General features: G+C 38.1%; 1 protein-coding gene and 1 long non-coding RNA gene across 2 annotated transcripts in view; one reads left to right on the top strand and one right to left on the bottom strand.

Annotated features, from left to right (window-relative positions):
* The first annotated feature begins 1,980 nt into the window (after nt 1-1,980).
* Nucleotides 1,981-17,660, top strand: LOC119628507 (uncharacterized). Its single transcript, XR_005244677.2, has 2 exons — nt 1,981-2,680; nt 17,273-17,660. It is a non-coding gene; the product is annotated as an uncharacterized LOC119628507 (long non-coding RNA).
* LOC101747092 (facilitated trehalose transporter Tret1) overlaps nt 17,657-24,647 on the bottom strand; it is a 27,161-nt gene continuing 20,170 nt past the window's right edge. Inside the window, exon 4 of the mRNA XM_004932280.5 lies at nt 17,657-24,613. Coding sequence (XP_004932337.1) covers nt 23,645-24,613 — 969 coding nt within the window. The 3' untranslated portion in view covers nt 17,657-23,644. The remainder of the gene's footprint in view (nt 24,614-24,647) is intronic.

Below are 24,647 nucleotides of genomic sequence, written 5' to 3'. Positions count from 1 at the left end.
AGCCGACGACGAGGTGTCACCATTGTGGACACGACCTGGACACGGCGGAGCATACGCTCGCTGTCTGCCCCGCTTGGGAGGTGCAGCGCCGTGTCCTGGTCGCAAAGATAGGACCTGACTTGTCGCTGCCTGGCGTCGTGGCGTCGATGCTTGGCAGCGATGAGTCATGGAAGGCTATGCTCGACTTCTGCGAGTGCACCATCTCGCAGAAGGAGGCGGCGGGGCGAGTGAGGGAAAGCTCTCCTCACTACGCAGAAACCCGCCGCCGCCGAGCAGGGGGTCGGGACCGGGGTCGTATCCGTGACCTGGCCCCCTAAGAGCTAGGGGTCCCACCCGTTTTGTGCGGGGAGGGACCCAGACGAGGGGTGGCGTGCTCTGCACGCTCACCCGCAATAGGAAGCCGGGTGATGGTAGACCGCGTTCCCCCGACCGCTCTGGGGGAAGGTGTAACGCGGCGCCATCAAAGCGGGCTCTCGGCCCGCTGAACGAGGGAACCGGTGGTCGTTTCGCTGGCGGCCACCGGTCCGGCGTCCGTGGGACGGTGGGATGGATGTAATGTGCTCTGCGTCAACCCTGTCCCGCCGTTTCAATAGCCCCGACTGGGCTCCGGCCCGGTCCGAGGTAGGGCGCCGGTTGTGAGCGGCAGGAGTTTTTAGTGAGGTTCAACTCCCACATACCCCACCTGCCGCGCGGGTGGGGATCCGGCGATTTTCTCCTGTGGAAAAAAAAAAAAAAAAAAGTAAGCTACCTTGTTAGCCATGTCTGAGTTTATAGATTGTTTTTATTGCGTATAAGTGTTATTCCAACATTTTTAAAATATCATCAAGGCAGTGTAAATTAAACCCAAATAACTTTTGCCATGTTTGTGGTCAAATTATTTTGTCAAAAAAAAGAGACCACTCACTGAATCACGTAAAACGAGCCTTGCACCATTATTTTCAAATCGGTAACAAACCTTGATAAAAAATGGGTTCCTGGTGTAGTGTGCGAAAATTGTAGAAGTATATTATTGAACTGGGCTACAGGAAAAAGAAAACATTTACGATTCGACATCCCAATGAAATGGAGAGAACCAACAAATCATACTACTGACCGTTACTTCTGCCTAACTGAAACTACAGGTTTTAGCAACAAAAACCGAAAGCACATACAATTTCCTGATGTTGCACCAGTCACAAAACCTGTGCTACATTCTGAAAAAGTTCCGGATCCATCATTACCAAGCTTACAGCTATTACATCAAACTGGAATTAATGAAAAACTTTGTCAAAGCACTTGACAAAGATGGACAAGCTTTAAAGTATTTAAAAACCATTTTTCCTTGTTTATTTGATGCAAAACTCAAAGAAAGAATCTTTGTGGGTCCCCAAATAATAAAAATAATAAAGGATGAAAATTCTTATGGTAACTTATCCAATGTCGATTTCTTAGGAAAGAATAAATCTGAATAGGAAACAATTAAGCAGAAATTATTTCCAATTTACTGAGAAATTACCAAAGAACGGGAGTGAATATTTCGTTAAAAATTCATTTTTTACATTATCATCTGGACTTTTTTCCTGAGAACCTGGGAAGCGTGAGTGATGAGCATGGCGAACATTTTCACCAGGATTTGAAGTTTTTCGAGGAAAGATACCAAGGATTTTGGGATAAAAATATGTTAGCGAATTACTGTTAGTCTATAATAAGGGAAACTGATATGAATCAGTATAAAAGAAGAAGTAACACGACCCATTTTTTATTTGTTTTTGAGAAAAATGTATGAAAATGATAAATAAAAAATATAATCAATATTAACAAAATTGGACGTCCTAATTTTTTTCCAGCTTCAGTTTTTAAGTAAGGGTTTATAACTCTACCGATACATATCAGTTTCATCTCTGGGTAAAAAAACCTTGTAAAGTAGTGTTTTATATACACGTCATTAGCGCGTTCAACCAAACAAACAAACTCTTCAGCTTACTCGTAGTATTAGCATAAAAGAGGCGTATGAAGATAAAGCTTTACGCTTCGTTCTTTACAACACGGGTAAACACGTGATGCAATAATAATGTTGAGAGTGTAAGATTTTGAAATAGTTTATCATACGATAATGTTAAAGTATTCGAAAAAACGCACGTAATTTTGCAAAGCACTCCGCGATCACGTTGGAATGTGGCCCAAACATTGGTCAGGCGACTGTCGCGTGAATACGTACGCTGACACGCCAAGTATACTTGCGTGTGTGCGGGCATGTTTATGTGTAAATTGTATATCAGTTCTAAGCATGTGTATTCCTAAACGATATTCTTATGCATGTATGAGTGATGCGTTGTATATACATGATTTTTAACGAAGGCAAACACAGACGTGTTGTGGCATGATTGTACGAGTCTTTACGGCTTTTTTAATTCAGGTCAATACTTGTTTAGCAGTTTAATATTTATTCTATTTGTAAATACTTTACTTAAATTCAAATGATATGTTTAATTTATATCTTAAACTATAAAAAGAAGTTTGAAGATATTTAATTAATAGTTTTTCGAATGTAAAACTGAAGTTGTTTTTTAAATTATCATTTTTACAATAAATTCTTCATAAATTTCTCCACAATGAACACCAAGCAGAAGCGTAAATCCTAAAAGTGTTTTCAAAACTCATACAATAATTTGTTGATGAAATATACATAGGGTACTATGAGGTAAGAAGCTATTGTTTATATATGTGGTGAAAAACACAGTTTGCGCTATTGAAGTGAATTTATTCAATAATGAATAGACATAGTTACCCTCTGAGTTAAACGACTTCAAAAAAGGAGATTCCTAATTCAACTGTATTTTTTATGTGTGTAACCTTAGAATTTTTTTCTAGGCGAACTGATTTTGATGATTCTTTTTTATTTGAAAGCTGGTTCTTTTCATGTGTCTCTGTTTACATTGTATTGTATCAAGAACTGACCAGTAGTGGTTGAGCTATCTTTAATAATGTATATTTAATTGGCTTCGACTACATTGATCCTCCTTCTTGGGTCGATAATCCTCAATGCTGAGGGTCGAGGACTCCTCTAATAGCTCTCCCCTGAATTATCCTGCGCCACTCCTGCCAATCCTCGGCTGTGTGGATAGCAACGTCCACTGAAGCGTTGAGAGTGGAGAGTGGACCGAATAGCGCATTGGAATTTTATTTTGTTGAGACGGTTCTTTTTTTCATTTTTGGTAGACATAGTTTTAGCGATGTGGTCGCAGCTGATTCTTTCGTGTTTATTGAATATATATATGTAAATGAAATCTTATGCATAGTACGGATTCTTGAATCAATACAATTTTGATTAGGTTCGTATCAATTTTTTTCCTGTGCTGATAGCCTTGAGATGCTATTTCAGCTTCTCCTTGAGGGGCTCAAGCCGGGAGTGTTGCTAACACTGGCCCTAACAAGATCAGTGCTTCGCAGAATCTACTACCGGTTCGGAAACGCGACCCACTGAGAAGATCCGGCGAGAAACTCAGTGGGCTGTGTCTATGGGTTAATTTACTCGTCGACCCGATCGTCGCAAGCGTCGGGTTCGGCGAGGACGGTGACCGGTGCTTGAGTACCGGTGTACCTAAAAGCACTGGAGGATCCGTAATGACGTGTTTAGGGCTCGTATCAACATAACCAACTTGCTGTTCATATTTTCGTAACACACATAGGTTCTTAAGTAGTATAAGAATAGATTAAAAAAAAATCATCTTTTTTTATTTATTGCTTAGGTTGGTGACCAGCTCACGGCCCACCTGACACCAAGCGGTTACCGGAGCCCATAGACATCTACAATGTAAATGCCGCCACCCACCTTGAGATATCAGTTCTAAGGTCTCTCAGTATAGTTACAACGGCTGCTCCACCCTTCAAACCGAAACACATGACTGGTTCACGGCAGAAATACGCAGGGTGGTGGTACCTACCCGTGCGGCCTCACAAGAGGTCCTACCGCCAGTAATTAGGTACGCAAATTATAATTTCACCGTCGAAGGCAATCGTGAACATTTCTTAAGTACGTATTTCCTTACAAAAATTGGTACTTGCCAGCGGGATTCGAGCACCGATGCATCGCTAGATACGAACGCACCGGACGTCTTATTCTTTAGGCCACGATGGCTTCTTCAGGTGGACAAAGGAAAATAAATAAACACAAATCTGTTTAGAAATGATGTCATAAATATTTTAAAAATAGCGCTGCGGGTAATTGGAAAATAACATTTTGATTCAATAACTCTATTGTTCAAAATTATTGTTACGTCATTTTACATATAATTTTAATGCGGCTCTCACAAAGGGGTTTTTATAAATTCAATATTACTTTATAATTATTATTATTACTCTATGTAGATAGACGAGCTGATCGCAAATAGCATGGTTGTATACTGTAATCATAGTTCCTTTACTAACTTTGGTGGTGAGACGTGCATGACGTGGTTCTCACATATTGTCCGTTGTCACTGAAATATTGCACTTACAATTAAACAGATCCGAATTAAACAGAAACAGTCCAAATAGATCAGTTTAAGATCTTCTAACTAAAAAATTGAACGTAGGCTTGTCTTGATTGAGCAAGCCAAGTTAGATTTTATTAAAAAAATACGATATGAACTGGCGCCAAACAAATTACGTTTTATCAGTCTACAAATATTAAGGAATTTTCAATGGATTTTTACTACATTGTTATTTTGTGTTTTTTGTTTAAAACAGTTTGTACAACTCATATATTGTAGGAATAAAATATATATTATAGTTTATTCTAAAATATAGCTTTTTATAAATGTTCTGCAGGCTGAACAAATTGATAGCTCTAGACGATGTGGTATTAATTCTTGTTTTCGTGATTGTTAGCTTCAAAACTGACTAATGACTGATTTATTTGGATATATGAAAGGGTACTACATATTTTTTGGTTGTACGTGTTTTGGTTTAGTCGGTTAAATTATAAACGAGGAAAATCAGCTTTGAAGTTACACAAAATATACTAAGTAATTTAACAATTGAAAATGCTACAGCGAAGCGATCAAATTAGCAATTCAAAGAAATAAACACTGAGAAATTTCATTAAAATAAATTCACTTCACCGTTTTCCTCATTAATCGTCAAATTAATGTTTGATGATAATAAATGTCTTCTTTTTATTGCTTTGATGGGTGGACGAGCTCACAGCCCACCTGGTATTAAGTGGTTACTGGAGCCCATAGACATCTACAACGTAAACGCGCCACCCACCTTGAGATATAAGTTCTAAGGTCTGAGACCTTAGTACCTTAGTAGACCTTAGTAGACCTTAGTATAGTTACGACGGCTGCCCCACCCTTCAAACCGAAACGCATTACTGCTTCATGGCAGAAATAGGCAGGGTGGTGGTACTTACCCGCGCGGACTTACAAGGGGTCCTACCACCAGTTCTTTGGAAGGTTTCAAAGGCACGTGACCCCGTGTATTTCTGATGCTCACGAATAGCGACAACTGCCTACTGTGCTATCATCATGTGGTTCATACTTCGATCAGCATTGTTGATCGAAGGGTTCATAGATAACGTGACCTTTTTTTTTCGTGTCAATTCGGGACGTCTACGGAATTTCGTATATAAATAAATACATATATGGGGTGCGTCGGGGTAAGATGTAATATTTAAGTGCAAAGTAAAAAGTATGGTTTAAAAAATTACTTATTTGATAAAGTTTATTACGGTATCTTACCCTCACTGACAATTTAATTGTTACACCAACTTGCCCTTAAAATAATATCTATCTATATATGTAAAAATGAATTACTGTTCGTTAGTCTCGCTAAAACTCGAGAACGGCTGAACCGATTTGGCTAATTTTGGTCTTGAATTACTTGTGGAAGTCCAGAGAAGGTTTAAAAGGTAGATAAATATGAAAATGCTCGGAATTAAATAAAAATAACAATTTTGTTTTTCCTTTGATGTGTCCCCCGTTAGACGGATTCGTTTTGTTTGTTTTAAGTTTATTTTATACAAAAGTTTAGGTACAGGGTGGCCCATAAGTCCTTTGATATGAAAAAAAATTTACTAAAATAAAACTAATTACATTATGAATTAAATTTTTATTTACATAAAAAGCTTAAAAAACGGGAATTATTTTTTGAAAACAACATCTCCTAAATGTAATCCGTTGCGATCACGGCACTCTTGCAAACGACGTCTAAAATTGTCGATGACTGCGCGGCACGTCACTGCTGAAATGCTTGTCATTTCTCTGCGGATGTTTTCTTTTAGGGCCTCAATTGACCGCGGGTTTGTGTCGTATACTTTAGCCTTAAGGTAGCCCCACAAAAAAAATCCATCGGGGTCAGATCTGGACTACGTGGAGGCCAGGAAATGTCTCCTCTCTTAGAGACAACTTTGCCAGGAAAAAGTTGACGGATAACGGGCATAGCAGTGTTAGAGGTGTGAGAAGTGGCCCCTTTTCCTGATCCTGTTGAAACCACGTCCTGGCATTAAAGCCTGAAAAGTTTTGCAATTCTGGTATGAAAAACTCTTCGATCATAGCCACATATCGCTCCGACGTAACAGTAACTGCGCGCCCTCTGCCATCCTCAAAGAAGTAAGGCCCTAGGATACCATGGGCTGACATAGCGGCCCAAACAGTCACTTTCGGACTATGTAAGGGCTTCTGATGCTTAAGTTTTGGATTGATGGGACTCCAATAGCGGCAATTTTGTTTACTAACATGCCCGTTAAGATGGAAATGAGCCTCGTCAGAGAACATTATGTTATTGAAGGAAGTAAACCGATTCAACATTTCATTCGCATAATTTTGTCTTTGAATACCGTCAGTTTCCTTTAATTCTTGAACCAACTGAATTTTGTAAGGGTGCATATGTAAATCTTTCTTCAAAATCCGTTGTAACGATGTCCTGGATACGTTTAATGCTCTGGCGCGCTTACGAGTTGACTGTGTCGGATTTTCGCGAATAGACTGTGTCACTGTGTCTATGTTTTGTTCCGTACGTGACGTCCTTGGGCGACCCAACCGCGGTTTATCTAACGTCGAACCGGTCTCCTCGAACTTAGCAACCCAGTTCTTAATCGTTTGAAGAGTTGGAGTGTCGTCAAAGTTGTGTAAACCTTTGTGTTCTCGAAATTTACGCCGCGCAACGGTTGCCGAATTGTCGTTTTTATAAAACTCGCGCACACAAAACGCACGGTCCGCTCCAGTAAAACGCTCCATCGCGACTAAATTCCCAGAAACCGAAGTTACTCCCCCCGCTTCCCCTGCACCGCTCACGCGCGCCCTGTTCGTTTTATTCAAATTTTACTTTTCAAAGGACTTATGGGCCACCCGGCAGACTTCGTAGTGCCTCAATCGATAAATAAAAGACACATCAAAGAAAAAACAAAATTGTTTTATTTGTTTATTATTGTATATACAATTCCGAGCTTTTTTATATTTTCTCACCTTTTAAACCTTCCCTGGACTTCCACGAATAATTCAAGACCAAAATTAGCCAAATCGGTCCAGCCGTTCTCGAGTTTTAGCGAGACTAACGTACAGCAATTCTTTTTTATATAGGTAATTATAGAGATAACGATATTTTCTATCCCCAAACGACAAGGCGTAGCGGTACATAGTCTTCCAGCTGAGCCTCGTTAGCTCGCCCATTGAATAAGGCTACTAGCAGTTAGGTATGTAAAGAAGTAGGTACACAGAATAGGACAATTCTAAGTCTAAATCAATAGAGATTATAGAGTCATTACCTGAGGTGGATGCGGAATTCACATTGTAGTGTCAATTAACTTCAGTAAATGCTTATTTATAAGCTCATTAATGCCCATAAATAATGCAAAGCGAAGGGCATACAAAATCTGTTACTACCATACTTAAGACATATTCATGAATAAATTCCACAATGAAGGAATTAAAATAAGGTAAATAATAAAAATCAAACCCTAAAAAATATTAATTTACTAGTGGATGGGGTGTCTAATTTATTCTGTTACTTGTTCGAGAAATTAAGCGTAGTTTGATTTAATGCACCTTTATTTTATTACTGATTTGTTTTGTATGTTAAATGTCTTTTTTAATATGATAATATTACATAAGAGTACTATTTACAGAAGGCACTATTATCTAAAAAAGAAAATAAGTTACGTAATAATTATTGACACCCGTATATCGACATATCCGTTTCTTTATTTAATTACTGATTCGAATATTAAAAATTAAGAAATTATACAAAAATATAATTAATAGGTATTAATTCTTGCAGGAACATAAACTGATTGTTGAGTGCGAGAAATAGTCGTAGTTACCTAATAACAGTTTTGTTTAAATTAGAATGACGCACACTGGTAAACAAAGATTGTTTTAGGTCCGTCACACAAAAGAAACTTTTCATAACATGATTTAACAAACTCAGAACTATAAATAAGGTCTTCTGAATGTCGAAACGAAGTCACATTCGCTAGAAATGTACATTAAAGCCAGCCACCGATAAATATAAATAATTGCAATAAATTTAATTTCCTGTAAATAAAACAATAAAAAGGATTATTCACAAAATCGTCATGAAAACAAGATAAGGCTATATATACGCATATATATAAATAATATTATTGTGATAGCAAGTGTTTGCCCGATTTCATATATGCATATGGAAACCTAACTTGTTTAGTTGCATATTAAATTCGTTCCAAAAATAATAATTTGTCTTGAAGTCCTATTTTATACATGATAAGGGCAAGCTTAATAAAAATTCTAAACCTTTAGACCCAACTCTATATCAATTCTAAATCTATTTTATACTGCGTAGGTAACGTTAAGTAATAATGTTAAGTTAACCTACCATATCCGGGTTTTCTTATATTCATTGAAAGCTTTTTGCTGTTTACGAATTTTTATGTTTGTCAATTGAACCAATAAAACTGTACGTTACAGGGAGTATTGTGTTTCTGGCCTTGTATTTTTTAAGCACTTTTTTCTTTAACTATAATATTGCATATTCAATACATCAAGTAGTTGGTACAAAGAAAATAAGTTTAAAAACTAAATCGAAAAGGCTGTTTAAAAATGGATTCAACTTTTATGGTTCCACAACCAAAATGGAATTCTGTTTAGCACAGTTTGAGTTGCAGCCGACATGATGGGTTTAACTTAGTTTATGCGGTAATTGTCTTAGTTTTCTTTTATATTATTGTTTAAATATCCGTTTTTATATAAAATATTTATAAATTACATATCCACTACACACTATTTGCACTCAAAGATCTGCTATGAGTTTCCCAGTGCGAAATACTGACGCGCCAACTGCTGGAAAATATGAGAATTAATTGTTGTAGTCAATATCGAACTCCATGGCTTTTGTGTTTTTTTTTTGTTATTGCGTAGATAGATGGCCAGCTCACGGTCCACCTGGTGTTAAGTGGTTACCGGAGCCTATAGACATCTACAACGTAAATGCCGCCACCCAACTTGACACATAAGTTTTAAGTATCAATTTTATAGTGCAAAGGCTGTCCCATCTTTCAAACCGAAAAGCATTACTGCTTCACGCAGAAATAGGTAGGGTGGTGGTACATACCCTTGTGGGTACACAGCACGCCCTACCACAAATTATAATATTGCGGGTTTGATTTAAATTACACGATGTTATTCTTCGCCATTGAAGGCCTTTGTGAATGTTTGTTAAGTACGTATTTCATTAGAGAAATTGCTACCTGCCTGCGAGATTCGAACATCGTCCAATATGAAAGCACCGGGAGTCTTGTTCTTTAGGCCACGAAGACTCCGAAAGGTCCGAACTTTGTTCATTTAATTGAATTATATTAGCATTATAATTGTAAGTATATCCTGCTCCTAGTCCTGCTACTAGTCATATATATAATATATCCTGCACAATTTCCAGTCTTTGATGGGTGTAAATTCACAGCCAGCAATAATTACTTTGCTAGGTTTTTGGTTTGTGAAGTTTAGATAAACTCATTTAGCACAGCGTAATTATACTAGGATCTTTGCCTCAGTTGTTTACTTCTACTCTATGAATACTGACATCGTAAAACTAATTATATGTTCTTATAGATCGTGTTTCGCAAATATTTTTGTTGATAATATTTACAAGCCAAAGGGTTTTCCAGCATATCTAATGTGTATGCTCTTGAACTGTGAAACACAATAGATACTACTGTGTGTAAATATTATTCAAAGATAAGGTTAAATTTATTTTTTATTTCCATAATTGGATATAAGAACGGTTTGGATAATATTTTTAAACGCGTCTATCCAGAGCTTATAGTAATTTATACAGTTCACCCTGGAATCGAATATCACGATTCGTAAAGTTTTTCCATTCGTCTTTTCATTCTTTCTTATTCAAACATTTTTAAAACGGCTCTTTTTCGCAGGGATAACTGAGAGCATGAGTGCATCCCTAGAAACAAGCAAGACATAAACATTTGTTTTTTTAAAAGTACTTAATAATAATAGGTTTTTGACTAAAAAAATTGTAGCAATTACATTTTTTAAATCCCCCTTTTAAATCCTATCTTTAATATTTAGAACAACTATTTTCGCATGTTTCTTGCAATCTTTATGATTTATGGATTTGTAATTTTTTTGTTTATCAAATAGTGGATTTCAGCAATGTCAGGGGCCTACATAGCAACCTTGACGCCGTACACCACCACCTTGAGACGGCGCAGCCTGCCCTACTGTTTCTGACGGAGACACAGATATCTGCTCCAGATGATACCTGTTACCTTGAATACCCCGGCTACGTATTGGAGCACAACTTCCTGCGTAAAGCCGGGGTGTGTGTATTCGTCCGGGCTGATGTCTGTTGTCGCCGTCTACGAGGCCTCGAACAACGGGACCTGTCCCTCTTGTGGCTGCGAGTAGATCACGGGGGTTGTACCCGAGTCTACGCGTGCCTGTACAGGTCCCACAGCAGTGATGCAGGTGCAGCTCTGATAGAGCATGTGCAAGAGGGGACTAACCGCGTGCTTGAGCAGTACCCATCTGCGGAGGTGGAGGTTCTTGGAGACTTTAACGCTCACCACCAAGAGTGGTTGGGGTCCAGAACCACTGACTTCCGGGTCGGACTGCCTACGATTTCGCCTTGGCCTACGGCTTCTCCCAGCTGGTGACACAGCCCACCCGTGTCCCAGATATCGAGGGGCACGAGCCTTCTCTGTTGGACCTTCTGCTGACCACGGATCCTGCCACGGATACAGTGTGGTGGTCGACGCTCCGCTTGGATCGTCTGATCACTGCCTTCTCCGTGCTGCCGTACCACTCTCTCGTCCTGGTCGTTGACGACCGGGTATCGAAGAGTTTGGCGGTATATGTCAGCAGATTGGGATGGATTGCGTGAATTTTACGCATCCTACCCATGGGGACGGTTCTGCTTTTCCTCTGCTGATCCTGACGTCGGTGCGGACCGTCTTAAAGACGTGGTGCTCCAGGGGATGGAATTGTTTATTCCCTCTTCTGAAGTGCCCGTTGGGGGTCGCAGCAGACCCTGGTATAACAATGCCAGCAGGGATGCTGCACACCTCAAGCGGTCCGCATACGTGGCATGGGATGATGCCAGGAGGCGTCGGGATCCTAACATCTCAGAGGAAAGGCGGAAATATAACGCCGCTTCCAGTTCCTACAAGAAGGTAATTGCCAAGGCGAAGTCGGAGCACGTTGCTAGAGTTGGCGAGCGACTAAAGAGCTATCCCTCTGGGAGCCGTGCTTTTTGGTCGCTCGCCAAAGCTGCAGAAGGAAACTTTTGCAGGTCTAGTCTCTCACCACTGCGCAAGTCCGATAACACTCTGGCCCATAGTGCGAAAGAGAAGGCTGACCTTCTGGTCAAACTCTTCGCCTCGAACTCGACTGTGGACGACAGGGGTGCCACACCACCGAACATCCCTCGGTGTGATAGCTCCCTGCCGGAAATCTGCTTCACACAGTATGCAGTCAGGCGGGAGCTCCGACTCCTGGACGTCCATAAGTCGAGTGGGCCAGAGGGCATCCCCGCAGTGGTTCTGAAAAAGTGCGCCCCTGAGCTGACGCCTGCGCTAACGCGTTTGTATCGCCTCTCTTATTGCACTAACAGGGTTCCGTCTTCATGGAAGACCGCTCACGTCCACCCTATCCCCAAGAAGGGTGACCGGTCGGACCCGTCGAGCTATAAGCCTATCGCGATAATTTCCTTTCCAAGGTGATGGAGCGAATAATAAATACACAACTCCTGAAGTATCTTGAAGATCGCCAGCTGATCAGTGACCGACAGTACGGTTTCCGTCACGGTCGTTTAGCTGGCGATCTTCTTGTATACCTTACTCACAGGTGGGCTGAAGCCTTGGAGAGCAAGGGCGAGGCTCTTGCTGTGAGCCTTGATATCGCAAAGGCCTTCGACAGGGTCTGGCATAGGGCGCTTCTGTCGAAGCTACCATCTTACGGAATCCCCGAGGGTCTCTGCAAGTGGATCGCTAGCTTTCTGGATGGGCGGAGCATCACGGTCGTTGTAGATGGTGACTGTTCTGATACCATGACCATTAATGCTGGCGTTCCACAAGGTTCGGTGCTCTCCCCCACGCTTTTCATCCTGTATATCAATGACATGCTGTCTATTGATGGCATGCATTGCTATGCGGATGACAGCACGGGGGATGCGCGATATATCGGCCATCAGAGTCTTTCTCGGAGCGTGGTGCAAGAGAGACGATCAAAACTTGTGTCTGAAGTGGAGAACTCTCTGGGGCGAGTCTCCGATTGGGGTGAATCGAACTTAGTTCAATTCAACCCGTCGAAGACATGAAGAATGTTCCATGGGGAGTGCTCTGAGGAATTGATATTTCTTATATTATATTATTGATATCGAGATGATACCGGCATCTCGTTTTTACCATCGCACCGCCCGCCACCGGAGTAGAGTTCATCCATACTACCTGGAGCCACTGCGGTCATCGACAGTGCGTTTCCAAAGGTCTTTCTTGCCACGTACCAATTTTTTTGTTCGTTTGTTTCAAAAGTTATCGACCCTGGTATAATATGGCTCCATCCCTATGGTTCACTGGGGCCTTACACAGTTTTTTTAACTTTTCGAACATGTTTCTTATATTTACTTTTTTTCTACATTCAATGAACTTTCGCCCCTCCAGTGATAAAAATTGTATACTTACCATATCAGGAAGGTATAACATCCCAACACGCGTATTATCTCCGAACTCAAGGCATATTAGATAATAAATACTGTTGGAAAATACTGTCGCTGTTTCTTATGTGAGTAATAAACTTTACTTTTGTGGTAAGTAAGCCTGTATTGAATTTAATTGTGTGTGTTGCTAGGTAAATTTTATATCTATTATTATGATAAGCCTATATTCGTAATTTGTAGTTAGGTTGTAAAATCGCAGTAGATAGGTTGAAATTTGATTACACAGGGTGTAAGCATACAGAGCCAGAAGTACGCCTGCGTATTTCTGGGGTGAAGCAATCATTCGTTCGGTTTGAAGGTTGAGACAGCTGTTGTACAATAGAATTCAGATTTCGACCTCATGTCTCAATACGGGGGCGGCATTCACGTTGTAATATACATATATGGCTCTGGAATTACATACTATTACTTAGGACCGGGTGGGGCGTGACCTCATAAAATCAAATCCAAATTAGATCGCCTATAAGCCCTATATGATGTACATAGCCGGTTGAGGCTTATTCGTGGTCTTTAGTTTCAGTACGGCAACGCCTTGCCTCTGCCTCCGGCTTTGTTGATGTCCATGAGCAATTATTACTTAATATAAGGTGTGTCGTATGTTCGTCGTCTACCTATCATGACTGTGAAAAAATGGGAAAATTTGAAAGTTCATCATTCTATGACTATAAGTGTTGTTAATTTCGATTTTTGTATTGTAAGAAATAATGTAAAAAATATGTGTTTAAAAGCATTCGCAATGAATTATTTCATATTATCAAAGTGATCACAATATCGTCACATTACTGTTAACTTTGTAAATAAACAGTTATTTCTGTTAGCAAACTATTAACTGTTATGGAATGGAAACAAACAATATTGAATCATGCTTCAACAAAAGTCAACAAGCGGTTTACGATGTCTTCAGTTTTATTAATAAATAACATAGCGATAAGGACACGCCTATCGCATTTCCGACCGATTCACGTTTATTTTATTCATCATTGGACGTAGTAATACATCTGGAGCGATCAGGTACAAGCGAACTGATTTAATAACTACTGAACAGGTGGCCAGTCTGATCTGACACGTATTGTGTAAGTTCATAAATATTTGAAAAAGCTGAAGTACCGCCGGAGGACGACAACATAATATTTACACGCAGCAGTGTGCTTAGTGCGCGTTTTTAAACGTTCTCGATAGCGTAAAAGTTAATCCAACTTTGTATGCAGTTGGAACAGCGCCCCTAGCGGCAAACGTATGCAAACGATCCCATTCCATACAAATATGAGCTAACTTTTACGCTATCGAGAACGTTAAAAAACTCGATTTTTTTTTTTTTTTACCTTTGCTGGTAGCCTTGAGAGGCTGTTTCAGCTTCGCCCTAACGTGTGTAGGTGAGCTCACGGGGCTCAAACCAGAGTGTTGCTAACACTGACCCTAGCAAGAGCAGTGGTTCGCAGAATCTACAATCGGATCGGAAACGCGACCCACTGAGAAGATCCGGCGAGAAACTCAGTGGGCTAATACTCGCACTAAGCACACAGAGCGCTGCTCAGTGCGCTACGTGAACGTGTGTTACTTGGCAACAGCAAACATACTCGAGAATCGTTTATTTGACAAGGAAAGTTCCGTCACATTCGGTTCAGCAGTTTTGTAGATTACTCCGAATAAATAAACAGGAAGACAAACTGACGAAAACCATAATTAATGTGTATCGTTGTATGATTCGGTCGAGTCACGTATTAAGTAGTAAACACCGCAATGTTTTAATTTTCTAATATAACTAATACATAACAGAATTATGTAAATTGGAAATGGAAGAAGTAGTATCTTTACCTATAAGTAGGCATTCGTCTTTTATAAAACCGTTTAAATGGGATTATCCCATTTACATAATGATATTATCTATTTACTGAAGGAAAGTTTCATTTTATATTTGTTTTAGTCATGTGAGAATAAACACGAGAACTTGAAAAAGCAATTATTTTTATACCACAGTGATTCATTGTTATTTATTTGAATGGATAATGTTGGCTTTGTACTAAGCTGTTTTATGTTTTACCATGAATGGACAGTTGTTGTTGAATGTTTAGCTTTCTTGTTTTAATAGAAATTGTTTAAAAATTGGTTGTTTAATTTAGAATAAGTAGGCGTGATAGACAAAGGCGACTATTGATTTTATTTCAACAGGCTGTTTAAAGATTTATTTAGATTAAGTGTCTTTTTATTTTACCAACTCGTTGAACATAATAAGAAATTAACCCTTAGGATTTACAGAAAAACCGGCGAATCCTTCCTTCCTTTTTTACATAATGAGTATATTTACTGGTGGTAGGACATCTTGTGAGTCCGCGCGGGTAGGTACCACCACCCTGCCTATTTCTGCCGTGAAGTAGTAATGCGTTTCGGTTTGAAGGGTAGGGCAGCCGTTGTAAGTATACTGAGATCTTAGAACTTATATCTCAAGGTGGGTAGCGCATTTACGTTGTAGATATCTATGGGGTCCAGTAACCACTTAACAGCAGGTGGACTGTGAGCTCGTCCACCTATATAAGCAATAAAAAAATATATTAAAAAAGTTTTCTTGGACAATGAACATATGAAACCGACCGTAGTCCAGTAGGTACATAATATCACCCCTGTTTTTGCGCCCAGTGATGCTTGGGCCATCGATTTCATTTTCATTTGAAGTGAGTGTGTGCCTAAAGCGTGTTCACGAACGACCAGTGTGCTTAGTGCGAGTTTTTTAACGTTCTCGATAGCGTAAAAGTTAGCCCAATTTTGTATGCAGTTGGAACAGAGCCCCTAGCGGCAAACGTAGGCAAACGATCCCATTCCATACAAATATGAGCTAACTTTTACGCTATCGAGAAAATTAAAAAACTCGCACTAAGCACACAGGATGCCACAGAAAGTGGTTTAGTAAAATAAAAATTTAAATTGGTGTGGTATTGCGTATTGTCGAATGGCACGCGTTCGTAAACAAACATTATCCTTATATTATCCATCTGATCGAAACAATGGAAAGATCGGTTATTAAGCACACCCCAACTGTCATTTACGTACAGAGGGCAATCCACAATCTGGGATCGGTCCTCCCAAAGATTGAACATGTTGCAAGATAGCAATCTCAATCCGTGGATTGATTATTGGCACACTTTAAACGAAAAAAGGACTCAAAAGGAAAAGTTCTTAAATTGAGTTCTGCTTCTTCTCTGAGAAAATATCTTAGATAGCTAAAAAGGGGATTGAGATAGCTTATTAATGTCAGGCGTTAAGCATGTTACGAAGCATTCGTGCATTTCAGTAATAAGGGTAGAACACCTTAAACGTACAATTGAGGCTTCTATCTCACGTCATAAGGTCGGTATCGGTGTTCACGCTTTGAGGTGCATGTGCTCCGGCAACAACCGAACACCTGTGAGCTCAGCCGTTCATCTTTGACGGGGAATTCCAAACTACATATTTTGGGATAGAGACCGCTTTGCCTAAAAGATACCTCAGAACCTTACCCCGGTCACTCATATTCGCACGAATACGCAAACCCGCAAGTGTAGGACGGCATTTGCAAATGATTATGCAAAGTTTTCGCTGCATTCGTGGTTTTCCAAGCTGTGTCGGTTTTTTAACAGACATCAAAGCGCGCGAACCGCGATCCTGACGGACGTTTCGCTATTTTCATAGATCGTGACGTCTACTGTGTAGCGTATCTTCATCAAAAGAAATCCCATAAAAACAGCATGGCTGTTAATGATGTCTGGGAAAGAATTTAAAACTCTTTTTCTCTTCAATGTTCTATTGACGAATTAAAAAGGAGGAGAAATTCGTGAGACATTCGTAAACAAGTGTAGGAGGAAGCGTAAACGGGTTCGCAAATTGAGTACCGAACCCATTTGCACAGCCGCTAAGTTTGCGAATGAATGTTTGACGGCCCTTCACATGCGCGCAAACATTCGTACAATGTATGAATATTTGCGCGCATGTGAGTGGCCGGCATTAGAGACCCTTTTGCCATTTTTTTTTGCAAATGCTATCTTTAGTTTTATTTATTCCTCAAAATACTTGCCAATTCAAAAACTTTATGGTCTGTTATAATTTTTTTCTTTTTTTTTTTCCCTCCCAGGTGTACGTTTGTAGCCTAAGGGGCTGCTATTCCTGCTATCCACGGACGGGTAGGTGAGCTCACGGGATCAACCTGAGAGAATTTGAGAAAATTCGAACCGACAAAATTTGAACCTGAGAAAATAAATACTAGCCCTAGCAAGAGCAATGTTTCGCAGTAGGTATCTACCACCGGATCGGATTCGCGGTTATTGTGTCTGTAAGTGGTAAATATAGAATCCTTTGCATGGGCGACGGTAACCACTCACCATCAGGTGGGCTGTATGCTCGTCTGCCTACAAGGGCAATAAAAAAAAATGCATGTTCTATGCCATTAAGTTAATCTTCTATATAATAAGTTATAAACTATGATGGATTAGAGCTAACACAAATAAAATAACAGAACAATGCTTAGTTTGTTTGTATTTTTTATATATATGTATATATATGATTTTAATTCCGATTCAATGATTTACAATCACATGATGATACAAAGTAATACGGAATGCTATAGACATTTATCACATCGCTTAAATGCAGTTTCTGGCTCTAAGCTTAAGGTAAAACTGCAATTCATAATTAAGTTATCTTTTATATTATACAGCTTACCGTTTTAATACTTAAATTATATGTAAGTACACTTAACTTTTCTCAGTCAGTTAAATGAAAGTGTATCTATTTTCTACAATTTTCTTCTTTAAATTGTCGCGGCTATAAACATTATCACATAACGAGTAAATTATAATGATCATGGCTCTTGTAACAACAACGAAATATTGGGAACTTATGATTTCTGAAAATCGTGGTAAAAAACGTTAAATAACAGTGTGTATTATATTTAAATGAATTACGAGTTTTTCTTTCGAGGTTTGTTCATTACTTAAAAAAGTAGAATATCCTTAATCCATAAATTTATCAATGTTGCACTATAATAAACATTTTCTAATATTAATAAAATTGATAAACTACATTAATATAGGGTTATTCAATACGGACGTGCGAACTTTGACAGCTCATAGCGGCCATCTTGGTAAAGCGATAGCTGTCAAATTTGCCATGAAGACATATAATTTAGTCGTGATATTCCATCATGAAACGCTACACTCTTGTACGGCGGTATAATCGGCCCTTATTTCTTGGAATATGCGCAGGAAGTCGCTCTCATTGTCAATGGCGACCGATGTCGGACGATGATAACAAACTTTTTGTGGCCTAGGATAGATGTTATAGATCTCACAAACATCTGTTTCCAACAGGAGAGCGCAACTTGTCATACAGCATGGGAAACATTAAATTTATTGGATGAGAAATTCGAAGGCATCGTCATCTCGCGTAGTGACACTGACCACCGAGATTGTGTGACTTAAGACCGCTTGACTATTTTCTATGGGGCCATGTGAAATCTTTGGTCCTTGCAGACAAACCACAGACTATTGCCGCCCTGAAGAATAACATAACTCGCGCTCTTCGTGGTATTGAACCTCATTTATGCGAAGATGTCATACAAAATTGGTCCACCAGAATACACCACCACCACCATTTGGTTAAATTTGTACACCATACGTAATGTCATCCAACACCCTTTAAAATAATGAACCCTTTAAGAAATTGTGGCAATATCACGACAGTTTTTTAATTTTGTTTTTTTTATTTCTTTTTTAAGTTCGAGCGTTCTTAATGAAAAACCCTTTATTTACATACACTATTAACATCCATTTGTAAATACATATATTTTGGCTTACTTAGGCACAAACATTCGATTTAAAAATTCAATTTATAAATAATTTTCTCCGTATTTGCTGTTCACCTTCAGCTTATGGAGTTAATTTATTGAATTAGTGACACATCAAATGATAGTGTGTTAGGTATAAGATCAAAAATTTGGCTAAATTCAATTTCGTTTTTGGCTGATATTTGTACGTAAAGTGTAAAAAGAGTCTTCGCTCGGGCGTGCATTTGGTTCGTTCTAGAATGGCTGGTATACATTTATTTATTTATTTTGGGAAACTTAGGTTTTTGTAGGAACGTATCCAGATAATTTGAATTGTTCGTTTAGTATTTTAATCTGAACGTATCTACACTTAAATTACAATAATGTTATTGTCAGATATTTCACATCTATTACTTGTACATATTTACTACCAAATATTTTTAGAATTTATTTGTATTTAATCGTATGTAAGTCTATCATCTTATATTGTATTTATTTTTCACATGTGTATATAAGTATATATTTTTATGTAAGTTTATTAAGATATAGCACCGTCCATGCTAGTTTGTTTATTCCTCTCCCTGCAAGGTTGCCTGGAAGAGATCGCTTTCAGCGATAAGGCCGCCAATTTATGTCACCGTCTATTATTAAATTTGTTTTTTAAGCTTACTCTGTACATGTGGTGTCAAATAAATGTCAAAAAAAATAATAATGATATTTACAGTTACAAGAATAACGTATCGACCCTTAGTGCGGGCCGTTTTTTTGATAAAATCACAAGTACTTACCTATTAAGTGATAATATTGTTAAGTACTAGACTAACTACGCCGCGCGGTGACTTCTGCAATGTTTATGAAATACCCATACTCGTTAGTGAAATTCATTTACCATTTATGAATTAGAATATATACATTTGTTCAATGTGACTCGCGTGCAATGAAACGCCAAAAACGACTATAGATAGACGGTAGCAACAACGCGCATAGAACACACATACACAAATAAACAAACAATAGTTATGGCAAAATTGTAAAGACTTAAACATTTGTTCACTTAAATAAATTCGATATGATTCCTGTAATTCAAACATTAGAGATTCGTTATTGTGTATTTATTTGTGACAGTTTCTTTAGTTCTACAAAACTCGCGGATTCAACTATTATCCTACTTGTAAATAGCTAAGATTGATGACATTTTTAACTAAAAGTACTAACAATGTAAGTGTTTTCGATATTTTTTAATATTCAAATACTTATCTATAAAATGGAAATACAACTAAACACAACAACATTGCAATTATATTATTCTGATGTAAAGTTGATGATTTGCCATTAGTTTGTGGTCCAGTAAAATTTTAAACTTTTAAAATAGGAAAGTTAGTTGAATGAAAATGAATATTGTTATCACCTTGACTTAAAACAGAAACTCTTGTTTTTTGGCTTTGGGAAGAGTTTTAATATACCTTCTATGAGGAGCAAGAATACACCACACAATAAGCTCATAGCTGTCACCACGAAAATAGTAAAATATTCGCAAAAAATACTTAATGGTAGGCAGCGGCTTTGGTCTGCGCCTGGCATTGCTAAAGTCCATGGCCGACGGTAACCACTCGCCGTATGCTCGTCTGCCTACAAGGACATTAAAAAAAAAGTTAGGTCTTTAGTGCTTGTTGTCGTTTAGTATAGCTACCGCGTTTGTATTTCGAAATGAAAAAAACAACATACTGTTTTGAGGATTAATACAATTGGGAGCTGAATCTTCTATGGTGGGTGCCAGTACTCACTTTTTAGTAGGCATAAGCTCAGATATTCTCTTAACATAAGATCGTAACAAAAATAAAAGAAAAAAATAAATAAATTCAACTCCAAATAGTTTTAACTATTAAATTTTGAAACGTGTAAGTATTCGAAAATGATGTTGTTTGACTATAAATAACAGGCTTATTATGCTTTCCATTAGCTGAATAAAAGGCGGTGTACCTTGCCAGTGTTCCGTGAGTAAGAAGACTGTAAAGTGTTGTAAGTGACGGAATCAGATATTAATAACATAAACACGAGATTGAACCATACTCTACCTTTGAATCATGACTGTAAAAATGCTATTATAATAATATGTACAAGCGCGTGTTTGGGAATTTGTACGCGCGAATTTGTAAATATATATTTTTTAACATTATAAAAGCAATTCTCAATTCGAGACGGATTTTTTTGTGTTTTTTAAATATTTATTGTTAGACGAGACATAGAATTAATTCAAATTAGATCAGCAACTGTGGAGAACTGCGTCTTCGGTTGCATATGAAAATGATCAGCCGTCTAAATACATTTGATTATGATTTTTAATAAGCTGTTGTAGATACATATGTATGTCGATGTACAGACAAATTATTGATTTCGATCTAGAGTCGATTAAACTTATGACTAAATTATAATAAATACACCATTCAACACGAGGTACATTTTTTAACATGAGTCTTAAAATCTACATTATAGAGAAGGCATCTTTAAGGCAGTAGGTTTGATTGGCTGTACCCGGTAGGTATAAAGCTGTTGTGAATAAGTTGAACAACTATATGAACCCTGTCTTCCTTATTCCATAATTTCAAATGGATTTATAGTTGATTTTTGTTTGAAATTATAGGACGATAAATCGTGACAGAAAAACATCATCACGTAAGGTTATTTTTATTTGTTATTAGCGTATTCGTTGTGGCTATCACTGAATATATGGACTATATGAATTAAACTAGCACGCGTCTAAGTTAATGGGTACGATGAATCGGGCTGCTGAAATGCCATAAATAGCAGAAAGACGGTTTTAAAAATTGTCTCCTAAACTTTGCAAAATGTGAACGTAGTTTTATTACGTGTAGCGTTGGGGCCAATACTAGCGACGAGCTGCCATAGAACAAACATGACGAATACCTACACATGACGTCATGCGTTCCTTCAGTTGGATTCGAGAATGGTTTGGATTTACAAATCAACCCGGCAGATGGCGCTGCATTCGGTATCTATGTTATTTATCTTTCCTAGAAATAATTTATATGATAAAACAACTTATGCCGGGCCAGCTAGTTATTTATAGATTATGACGTGGAATGATGAAAGTATAAACGAAATAGTAAAGTGACAGTCATGTGAAAATCACGTGATAAATGTATTGAAAAACCCGACTAAGCCCGCGTTATCACATCAATAAAAATTGTTTATTAAACAGTCATTTGACACGCCTATTCCTCGCTTATAATGTGTGCTTATGAATGTTGTCCATTAAATAATAATATCGTGCACGTTGTCATTTAGCCCACTATGTGATTACTAGGGTTTTGTAGTCTGACTGGGTTTGCTGTAAAAATTAAACCGGGAAATACCAACTTTAAAAGATTTAGAATTTTACTTATCAATATAGGTATTTTTTTAACAACTACGTAATAATAACACATTTTCATTTATGACTACGGAAGCGTAAAAAGTACTACTACCTAAGTTATGTGTGATAAAATTTTTGTAAGCATATATCAATGTTGGTTCTATTCTAGAACAGAGTGAGCACGGATTGGTATACGGTATTTTGCCTATTTATGTTCCAAAGCAATGGGACGACTATTATTTAATGCAATTAAGACTCGGACCTCATATTTTTCAACATATTTTTGAAGTCGTCGTGGTCTAAAGGATAAGATGTCCAGTGCATTGGTATGTAGCGATGCAAAGGTGATCGAATCCTGCAGGCGGGTACCAATTTTTCTAATAAATTTAAAAATACGTACTTATGATATCTTGACGATTGACTTCCACGGTGAAGGAATAACATCGTGTAATAAAAATCAAACCCGCAAAATTATAATTTGCGTAATTACTGGTGGTAGGACCTCTTGTGAGTCCGCACGGGTAGGTACCACCTTCCTGCCTATTTCTGCCGTGAAGCAGTAATGCGTATCGGTTTGAAGGGTAGAGCAGCCCTTGTAACTATACTGAGACCTTAGAACTTATATCTCAAGATGAGTGGCGGAATTTACGTTGTAGATGTCTACTGGCTCCAGTAACCACTTAACACCAGGTGTGCTGTGAGCTCGTCCACCCAACTAAGCAACAAAAAAAAACATGTAAATATGTAAAGTAAGTGCATGTAAATACATTCTTAATAGTGAATTAGTAAATTTTAGTGAAAAATCATATATTTTTATCTATTGTTGTAACGATTTGTGAACTTTTATTTATCATACCTGAACCACTTAATACCATACGGGCTATGAGCTCGTTCACACATCTAAGAAAAAAAAAACAAACAAAAACAAAAAAGGAAATAAAAGTGGGGGAGAGCACTCGCATTGTGATATCTATAAGTTCGGGTAGTCACATGATACCAATAGGACCATGCATTGTCTACTTAAGATGTCTGCCCCAGATTCCATCTATGTTTTATTTAGTAAAAATTGAATGTTTAATAGTTTTTCCCAAAAAAGAAGTACAATAGCGAATACAACAATTAAGGCGTAATTTCGTATCCAAGATCACAGAATATGTAAGTTTCTTATTGATATATGTACATTTATTTTACTTGGAATCTTGTTTATTCCGAACAGAAGCGTATAAAATACTAATTTTATTTGCTTCACGTAAATAGGAATTTATTTTTAAATATAATTAATTTAATTGATCTAAGGCACTCTCAAGTTGTCACAATGTTATTTTAACACTGGCCATCTGATCCTCGTCTTTCTCGTAAACAACTTTTTCACTAGAATATAATTTCTCTTGTATAGCCGCAAACGATTGACCTTTCGTTTCTGGCAATAATATTAAAATAAATATCACACCGGCCACTGACATTACCGCGAAACCCCAGAACACCACATAAGTCCCTAAATTAGAATCCACAACTTGATACAGTTTCGTGACGGCAAATGTTATCAAAGCCACGAATATTTGTATGACACACGTCGCTTTAGATTTAATATTAGTGGGGAACATCTCTGAAGTAATAGCAAAAGGCACAGTGGCTAAGCCTATTGTGTAAGAAAATATAAATATTAGTATTACAACTAAAGGAATGAATTTCACGCTCACGACGTATTCACTGTTCAAGTCTTTTATGAAGAAGTAAGCGCCGATTATGATGTTGGTCACTGCCACTCCACAAGAAGATATTAATAGTAGAGGTTTCCTTCCTAATCTGTCGACTAATTGTGAAGAGATTGCTGAAGTTAACAATTGCACGGAACCAAATAATATGCTAGACTCAGCCGGTCCTAATCCTCCTTCTGCGGCGTCGAATATTTGCTGTGTATAGCTGATGATCGCAGTACTGCCGCAAAACTGTTGAGTGAAATAAATTCCCAGAAGAATGATGAGTCCTTTTTTGTTTCCTCTAACGGTTATGAGATCTTTCCACCGACTTTTATTTTTCATGTTTTCTGTGACTAAGCTGTTCATACTCTCTAGCTCGTCTCTTACAAAATGTTTGCCTCTTAGTTTCTTTAACGACAATTCTGCTTCGTCTTTCAGTCCTGCTTTGATGTAGTAATACGGCGACTCAGGCATTGCGCTGAACGTTACAACGAATAGTATTGGTAGTGCTATGTTAAAACTTGCCAAACCTAGCATTGAGACGTATGGCCCAATGCAATATTGCGACAGGATGCCGAACTGAAAAATAATGATATTCAAATTAATAAGAATT

The sequence above is a fragment of the Bombyx mori genome, chromosome 5, assembly GCF_030269925.1.
Source record: "Bombyx mori chromosome 5, ASM3026992v2".
Classification (NCBI taxonomy): domain Eukaryota; kingdom Metazoa; phylum Arthropoda; class Insecta; order Lepidoptera; family Bombycidae; genus Bombyx; species Bombyx mori.
Note: the sequence above shows the minus strand (reverse complement) of the source record. Positions and strands in the feature narration are given on the sequence as shown.